Genomic DNA, 9,415 nt, shown 5'->3' with positions numbered 1-9,415 from the left:
AAAGGGATTAGGAGTTTCTTAGGTCACGCCGGTTTTTATCGACGTTTCATTAAAGATTTCTCTAAAATTAGCCAACCTCTATGCAAACTACTAGCTCAGGACGTTCCTTTTAATTTTGATGACTCTTGCATGCATGCCTTTGAAACATTAAAACTTAAGTTGAGCTCTGCCCCGGTTGTGATTGCACCCGATTGGTCATTACCCTTTGAGATCATGTGTGATGCGTCTAACTCTGCTGTAGGAGCGGTGCTAGGTCAGCGTGTGGATAGGATGTTACGTGTGAATTACTATGCTAGTTTAACTTTGAATAGCGCTTAAGTAAATTACACCACTACTGAAAAAGAGATGCTTGCTGTGGTCTTTGCCTTAGATAAATTTCGAGCATACATCATTGGGTCTAAGGTCATTGTCCATAGTGACCATGCTGCACTTCGATACTTGATGACTAAACCTCAGGCTAAAGCTCGTCTCATCCGTTGGGTCTTACTGTTGCAAGAGTTTGATGTAGAGATCAGGGATAGGAAAAGGAGCGAGAATCACGTAGCTGACCACCTTTCCCGATTGGATAAAAATCTGATAGAATCGAGTCTCAATTGCATCCCTGAATCTTTTCCTTTTGAGCATACATATGCATTAACCCTTGATAAGAGCAGCACTACCGAGATCCACTCTGCCCATGCCAGAGCAGAGGAGTCGAATACCAGAGTAGAGGAGTCGGTACCAGAGCAGAGGAGACGACATCTCCAGCGCAGAATCGAAGCCAGCTCTACTCTGACCAGCTCTGCCGAACTCAGCGCTGCTCAGAGCAGCCCTGCGAGTGCCGAGCCCTGGTATGCAGATATTGTCAATTACTTAGTTTGTGGTATTCTACGGCCTGAGCTGACATCGCAGGAAAGAAAGAGATTTTTAGCTCAATGCAGACACTATTATTGGGAGATTACTCACCTTTTCAAGCTTGGAAAGGATGATGTCATTCGACGGTGTGTGCCGGCAGAGGATCAACAACAAGTGTTAAAAATGTGCCATGAAGATCATTGTGGTGGACACTTTGGGGGGCAGAAAACAGCTCATAAAATTCTTCAATCAGGTTTGTTTTGGCCTTCCATTTTCAAAGATGCACACACTTTCACTCTTGCTTGTGATCGGTGTCAGAGAGTAGGAAATATTGGCCGCAGGAATGAGATGCCCCTCCAAAGCATTTTAATTGTCGAAATTTTTGATGTGTGGGGCATTGATTTCATGGGGCCATTTCCTACTTCGCATGGGTTTCAATATATTTTACTTGCTGTAGATTACGTGTCCAAATGGGTTGAGGCTATCCCCACGCGGACATGTGATGCTAATGTGGTGCTTAAGTTTGTGCAAGAGAACATTCTTTCTAGATTCGGATTTCCTAGAGCTATCATTAGCGATGGAGGCAAGCACTTCTGCAATAAGTTGTTTGCAAAGCTCATGAAGAAAAATGGGATCACGCACAAGGTTGCAACACCATACCATCCAAAAACCTCTGGACAAGCCAAGACGAGCAATCGGCAGATCAAGGGAATTTTGGAGAAAATGGTGCAGCCCTCGCGCAAGGACTGGTCCGCAAAGTTGAATGATGCTCTCTGGGCGTACCGAACTGCCTTCAAGGGCGTGCTTGGGGTGAGTCCATACCGTCTAGTATACGGCAAGGCTTGCCATCTGCCGGTGGAGATAGAGCACAAAGCTTATTGGGCGATCAAAGCTGCCAACTATGACTTGGACTCTGCCGTGAAGCAGCGCACACTGCAAATGGAGGAGTTAGATGAGCTACGCAATGAGGCGTATGAGAATGCGAGGATTTACAAGGACAAAGTAAAACGACTACATGACCGCCGCATTTGCCACAAGAAGCTTTGCCCTGGAATGAAGGTGCTCTTGTTCAATTCTCGACTTAAGTTATTCCTGGGAAAGCTGAAATCTAGGTGGAGTGGTCCGTTTTTACTTAAGGAGGTGTTTGAGCATGGTGCTGTTGAGCTACTCAATGAAAATACGAAGGAGAGTTTCAGAGTGAATGGCCATCGCGTGAAACCATACTACGAGCACCAGAGTCAGACTATGGAAGTGGAGTCTCAAGCTCTGCACAACCCTTGCTGAAGTTCAGATCTGAAGTCGGGCTGGAGACTCTAACTCTAGCGCTTGGTGGGAGGCAACCCACCGTTGGTTTGTTTTTAGTTTTTGTTTTTTTCTTTGTTTTTAGTTGGGTGTTTCGTGTCTTTCCTAAGTTTTGGTTGCTTGCGGATACTATGATGCTTGGTGAGTATGCCTTATTTTCAGCGCTGAAATTCTCATACAGCCGCCAGCGCTGCTGCCACCACCGCGGCACTTTTCCGCACTGCACTTCACCATCACTGCCCTTCTCTGCGCTGCTCTGCCAGTGCTGACCTGCTTCAGCGTAGCCACTCTTCACTCTGCCATAGACAGCGAATTCCCCTCTTCACCACCTCGCACGATGCTTCAGTTTCTCCATGCCGATAATCAGGGAAGTTTTCTCAACTCTTCTTATTTCTTTTATGCCCTGAGGACATGGCATGCTTTAAGTGTGGGGGGGGGGTTGTTTTATTGTGCTTATGCTTTCAATTAGGCGAGATTAGTCTTTCTATGCTTAGTTTTTGGTCTCGAATCTTGCTAATTTTTATGAATTTGTGGAAGAGTAGATGGTTTTCGATGCGAATTTTGGGTTTGTGAATGAATGGTGGTTATTCTTGTTTTACTCTTGATATATGTTTCTTGTTTATGCAAAGAATTTGAGTTTTGTTGCAACATGATTGTAAGTTAGTAAAACGTGATTTGTCCGGTAGATGCTAGAAGGAGTGTTGTCAGTGTGATTGCCTACGATCGTATCTTATCTGTGAAAAAAAATGCTGAAAATCAGCTCTAAAATTGCCAGCTCTGAAACATCTGGCCTGTTCTGAAACGTGACAGCTCTGAGTCTCTGCTCCTCTAGTCTAACTATGAGCATGGGAAACCACGTGGAAAGACTTTGGATTACATCCAAATGGTTTTATTTCATGAATTATGGCTCAACTGTCGAAAATCTTAAGCACAAAAAGTGTGAAAAAAATGGTGATATTGATTATAAAGGCGATCACATTAGGGAATTCACTTCTAGCGGAGAATTGGGTCTGATCGAATTACTTGCATTACTCTTTTGTTGCTTCTCAAACTTTGAGTTACTTGCATGATCGAGAGATGTGTGTTGATTGTAAAATTTTGAATTGACTTTGTGAATGTTTAGATGGAAATTAGCATTGTTGAAATCAATCTCTTCCTATGATTCATATGGATTTTGCTTGAGGACAAGCAAAAGGCTAAGTGTGGGGGGGTTGATTTATGCCTAATTGTTCTAATTTTAGGGGTTTGCATGTGCTTATTTTAAGTTAAATCTTCTGGAAATTGGTGCGTTTTATGGTCTATTTTATGCTTTGCAGAAGATTTAGGTTTTCGAGATGAAGAGTGCAAATCTTGGAGAATTTGGGCTAAGAATCGTGTGTTTGTGCACACTCTAGCATGGAAGAGAGGCAAAGCCCCATGCCAGAACCGAGAAGGCCGCGCCAGAGCTAAAACCCCGCGCGGAAGTCAGGCCAGAGGAATCGAAATGCCAGAGGAGTCACCAGCCAGAGGAGTCACTAGTCAGAGAAGTCGCTAGCCAGAGGAGTCAAAAGTCAGAGGAATCGAGAAGCCAGAGCAGAAGAATCACCTATTCCTCTGCCGAGAAGAGCCAGCATCAGAGAAGTTAAGTCCAGCGCTCGATAGCAGAGAACTCACCGTTCCTCTGGCGAATGCCAGAGCGGAATCCATTCCGCTGGCGAGAGCCCCGAATTCGGCCGGAGTAGGAGTGTTCCCAGAGCGCGCATTGCAGCTGGAAGTTGCCTTATTTTGCACGATTCTATTGCCTTTAGAATTCTTCTTTGCATGGCAATTTCCATGGTGATCCATAGGGAATTGAAGTCTATAAATAGGGCCATACTTTTCATTGTAAATCAATCTTTTGCCCTAGTTTTAGACGCCATCTTTGAGATCTGTTGGCATCCGAAGCTTAGGATTTACTTGCTTTCATAGTTGTTCATAGTTTCGAGTTTTTAGTATTCTAAGTTAGATTTCAATTTCGTTTTTAGTTTAGTTTCTTGGATTGTGATTGAGTGACACAATTACACGTTCAAGACAATTACGGTATTTCGTATTTCAATTCAAGTTATTTTCGTTTAATCATGTTTATGCTTTTCGTTATTGTTTATGCTTTCTTTTCAATTATGCAATTTAAATTATGCACTTTAGTTTCATGCCTAGATTAGAAGTCTTTAAATTTACAAGTATTTAATTTCTTAAGTTAGGTTTAATTCGAGTTGTTTAAATTATTGCCTAGGTTAAGTTTAAGTTCAATTTACGTTTAAGTTTAAGATACGTTTTTAAATCAAAACCTTCACTGCTTTCTTTTATTGCTTTTTCTTACGATATTACTAAAAGCCCTTAAAGACTTTCCTTGAGAGATGACACTGGGTCAACTTACCATTGCTAGGATGTCCTTGTTCTATTGCAAGTCAACTTAGAGGTGTTTCTAGTTGAGTCACAAGGCAACTTTCATGGTGATCAAGAAGGATTTGCAGTCTATAAATAGGGCTTAGTTTTTCATTGAAACCTAATCTTCCTTGCCCTAATTTTCGTCCTTCCTTGAGATCATCTTTCCCTTGGCAGCCGAAAACTTAGGATTTTCCTTGCTTTCTTAATGCTTTCATAGTTGTCGATTTTCATTGTTTTAGTTAGTTTTCGATTCAGCCTTGTTTTAGTTTATGCTTGGATTGTGATTGAGTGACACAATTACACGTTCAAGATGTTTACGATATTTCGTATTTCAATTCAATTTATTTTTGTTTAATTATTTGTTTAATTATGTCTACGTTTTGCCTTTATGTTTATGCTTTCTTTTTAATTATGCAATTTAAATTATGCACTTTAGTTTACGCCTAGATTAGGAGTCTTTAAATTTACAAGTATTTAATTTCATAAGTAGGTTTAATTTAAGTTATTTAAATTCTTGCCTTGGTTAAGTTTAAGTTTAAGTTCAAGTTAAGTTTGATTTAAGTTTAAGTTTAAATTCAAGTTTTAGTTTAAATCTTCTTTTTATTGTTTTTCCTACGATACTACTAGAAGCCCTTTAAGACTTTTCTTGTGAGATCGACTTGGGTTAACTTACACGTTACAATAGATCTCGTACTATTGCGAGTCAATCTAGAGTAGTGTTTAGGTTGAGTCACACATCAACTCGAACGGGGCACTCCAATCTGGAGAGATCAACATAGGCGTAGAAATCAAAGCCGCTTTCAACTTCTCAAAGGAGACAAGGCTCTCATCGCTGAAGACAAATTTGACATCCTTCTCTAGCAAAGCACAAAGTGGCTTGGAAATCTTTGAGAAGTCCTTGATAAATCTCTTATAGAATCCTGGATGGCCAAGAAAACTCCGCACATAATTCACAGATGTAGGAGGAGGTATCTTCTCAATAGCGACGGTCTTAGCACGATCCACCTCTAAATCTTGGGCAGAAATCTTGTGCCCCAAAACAATGCCCTCACAAACCATAATGTGGCATTTTTCCCAATTGAGCACAAGAGACGTCTCCTCACATCACTGCAAAACTTGAGACAAATTTTCCAAGCAATTATCGAAAAAGGATCTAAAGATCGTCTATAAATATCTCCATAATATTCTCGATCAAACCATGGAAAATCACCATCATGCAGTGCTGGAAAATAGCAGGAGCATTGCATAAACAAAAAAAAAATACTCCTAAAAGCAAAAATGTCATAGGGACAAGTGAACGTGGTCTTATGCTGATCCTCCGGGGCTATCATGATTTGATTGTAGCATGAGTACCCATCCAGAAAACAGTAGTACTCATATCCTGCCAAACGGTCAAGCATCTGATCAATAAACAGCAACAAAAAGTGATCCTTACGTGTAGCTGCATTTAAATCTCGATAATCAATGTACACGCGCCATCCTGTGACAAGTCTCGCAGCAATCAACTCATCTCCATCATCCTTCACCATAGTCATGCCTCCCTTCTTGGAGACAACTTGAGTCGGGCTCACCCACTCACTATCAGAGATGGCATAAATAATGTCTGCATCCAACCACTTAAGCACTTCTTTCCTCACAACTTCTTGGATAGCTGGATTTAAACGTCTCTGTGGCTGCACCTTAGGCTTGTATTCCCGCTCCAACAAAATACAATGCATGCAAATAGAAGGACTAATTCCCTCGATATGTCAGAGATACACCATCCTATAGCAGACTTGTATTTTCTCAAAACCCGCATCAACTTTTCCAACTCCAACACAGACAAATAAGCAGACACAATAACAGGAAAAGTCTCATTCTCACCCAAAAATTGGCACCTCAAGTGCTCAGGAAGTGGCTTCAGCTCAAGTTTGGGTGCAGCTGCAGCTGCAACTGGCGCAGATATGTCAACTTCCTTCTCCACCGGCTTGCTTCCCCCATCAACAGGCTTGTGAATATCCAAGAATGGAGCAGGTTCGATGGGATAGCTCTCTACAGCCTCCAGCTCAGCAATATAATCCAGAATCTCATCACATGCATCATCAAGATCGGAATAAGGATATAAAGACTGCGTGATGCACTCCTCCAACGGATCCTCTACAACTGCAGGAAAATCTGCTACAGTCTCAATCAGGCTGCAATCCTCAAGTTGTGGTTCGTCTAGCTTATTGATGAGTCCATTTTTCGTGCTCTTTTTGTGTCTATTTTTAGGTTTGGATCGAGTCTTTTTGCATGTTTTTGTGTGTGCTTATGCCTGGGAGGGCATGTTTTGGGCACATGAAGTGTGCATGAGGCATAAGGAGGAGACAGGCTCCATTCTGCGAAAGAGGTAAGTACCCAACTTTAGATAGAGGCACAACCCAGACTGTGCCCATATCGAGTACCGCGCGGGATCGGGTCATGTTCGGGCAAGAGACCCAGATGGAAGCCACATGAGCAGAAGACGAGGGATTGAAGGCAAAGGAAATAAGGCGAAGAGAGAAGTTGCAGTTGGGCACAACTAGAGTGAATAGGCACAGGCGGAAGAATCTGCCCTTCGATTCCAGAAAAGGAAGGAAATCCACTTACCTTTACAACTGAGATTCATTGCCATGATCGGAGGCCATGCAGATCATAGGGCACGCCATGGAAGAAAAGAACCAACCATGCAAACCCTAGCCCAGCCGCCGCCTGTTCTGGGCCAAACCGTAGCCCACGCCTTCTCTATAAATATGGATGCACTACACGCCTAACAGCTTCACAGTCTTCGACACCCTTGAGAGTTGAAGTCCGGCGAGTACACTGATCCAGTTCCACCCCCTACGCGGCCACTTTTATTTAATAGCTTCCTTAGTTTCATGTTCATGCATTGAGTGACTGTAACGCAGATACACGGCCACATGCCACTTTACTTTTCTATTTTATGTTTTGTTTGTCTATGCTCGAAGTTGGTGCCGGCAAGTACTTTGTTTTATTTCCGCTTTGACAATTTTCAATTCAAGTATGTTTTCCTTTACTTACTTTGCCTTTATTTTTACGTTTATGAGTAGCTAAGTTCCTTTGTCCAGTATGAGCTAGTTAAGGTTGATATGATAATAAAAATTCGTGAGGTCAAAATGGGTACAAGATTTGTGCAATCACATTCGCGAAGAATTTGGCCTGATGTCAATACAACTTGGGCAAACTCGATGCTTTATCCGGCCGGTACTGTTCTGGGCATGACCAAGTTACAAGTAATAAGTGGATCAAAGTCAGGAGAAATCGCGCTCCACATAGTGCGGCAAATGTGGGAAATGTGATCGTATGTCTTCGGACATGCTTATGGGTCATTTGGGTCCGCCAGCCACATGAAGGGCACGGATGAGGACGGGGTAGGATGCGTACGTGACAACTAAAAGGGGCTCATCCTATTGACTACTGCCCATAACTAAAGATGTGACTGTACAATGAAAATCCTTGAACCCAGTGACCGAAAGAATTATCCCATATCACACCAAGACTATGTCCAGACCGGATCCTTTTTATTACTGATCTTTTACTTGTGTTTTATCTTTCAGCATTTACATTCTACCCATAGATAGATTTCAATTCTATTTTGGCCACAGACTGGCGAGTGACACCTTTGCCCAGAGACGGACAATCCCATGTAAAGCTTGTGACACGAGTATTGTGATACACCGATTTCCTGTGGGTTCAACCTTATTACTTGCCATTAATATTAACCTTAATTGCAGGGCATATGAAAATATAAATATCTGTTGGGAACCTTGTGGAATATCCTAACCCTTGTTTTGATGATACCAAAATTCATAGGACTTATATGTAATAGACTAGAATCGTTTTGAACTCAAGTGTTAGAGTTCGTTTCTAGTTTAGTTGCGGTGTCGAAGACTGAAGACTGAAGAACGAAGACTGAAGACTGAAGACTGCAGATACCAACTGAAGTATCAGTTGAAGAATCAGTTGAAGACTGATTATTTAATGCGCGCAAAGGACTGATACTAAAGTAAAGTATTAGTTGAACATTCCTCCTAGGACTGATCTTCCAACGTTCAGAGGAAGCCACGTACGCACAAGTGCAGCCGCATTAAATACAGAGATCTCAGAATATCTTATCTCTGCAGAGGTCATTCCTATCTGGTGGTTACTTTTCAGAGATGTCACATCTCCTGTCCATCAAAGAGAGCCGTTTCCACACAGACAAGGAACCTCGAAGATTGAAGCCTCAACCCAAATTCGAATTGCTCTCCAACGGAAGAAATCTTGAGGACGATTTACGCCAACGGATCTATTCAAGAGTTCTCCTACAAATAGCGCTCGAGGATCACTTCAACCTTCACCGATTCAACGACATAAGCTGAAGCTCTGCCGAAATTGCTACTCAGCCTAAAGCTTAACCGCCCCAAAGCTTGAATCGAAGAAGAGAATTCCAAAGCCAAAATCAGTCACTGCTGATTACATACATTCTCTTAGACCCTAGGCATATATCTGTTTACCCAGAAGCCAAAGGTCAAACTTGCTTCAAACAACTTGTTCTTTGTAAGTATAGTTGGCACTCATTGAAACCTTCCCCCCATAAGAGTGTTTGAGTGGTTCGGAGTTCAGGAAGGTACTCTGAACTATGAGTGAAAAGTTTGAGCACGAGGTGTGCTTAGCAGGGAAATCCTACGCGAGGTGTGTGGGTGCTGAAGAAGGGTTTTCTTCAGTTTACGGTTGTGTGCACCAGGCAAGCACACGGGTACGATTTGCAGTGCACCAGTGAAGCACTTGCGGAGTGGATTGTTGGTCTGATCGACCAGCCGTGGATGTAGAAAAGGGTTTTTCCGAACCACGTAAAAGTCTCTGTGTTATTTAC

The 9,415-nt window shown here is 42.3% G+C and overlaps 1 protein-coding gene across 1 annotated transcript; it reads right to left on the bottom strand.

Annotated features, from left to right (window-relative positions):
- Positions 1 to 5,262: 5,262 nt before the first annotated feature.
- LOC131008044 (uncharacterized mitochondrial protein AtMg00860-like) lies at positions 5,263 to 5,601 on the bottom strand. Its single transcript, XM_057934946.1, has one exon. The coding sequence runs from the start codon at positions 5,599 to 5,601 to the stop codon at positions 5,263 to 5,265; it is 339 nt and encodes a 112-aa protein (XP_057790929.1).
- Positions 5,602 to 9,415: the final 3,814 nt, after the last annotated feature.

Source organism: Salvia miltiorrhiza, chromosome 2 (genome assembly GCF_028751815.1).
Source record: "Salvia miltiorrhiza cultivar Shanhuang (shh) chromosome 2, IMPLAD_Smil_shh, whole genome shotgun sequence".
In the NCBI taxonomy this organism is placed as follows: Eukaryota; Viridiplantae; Streptophyta; class Magnoliopsida; order Lamiales; family Lamiaceae; genus Salvia; species Salvia miltiorrhiza.
This window is presented reverse-complemented; position numbering and strand designations above follow the sequence as displayed.

Bases quoted from the DNA above. Each gene is read 5' to 3' on its own strand.
- LOC131008044 (XM_057934946.1), bottom strand. From the start codon at position 5,601: ATGGTTTGTGAGGGCATTGTTTTGGGGCACAAGATTTCTGCCCAAGAT.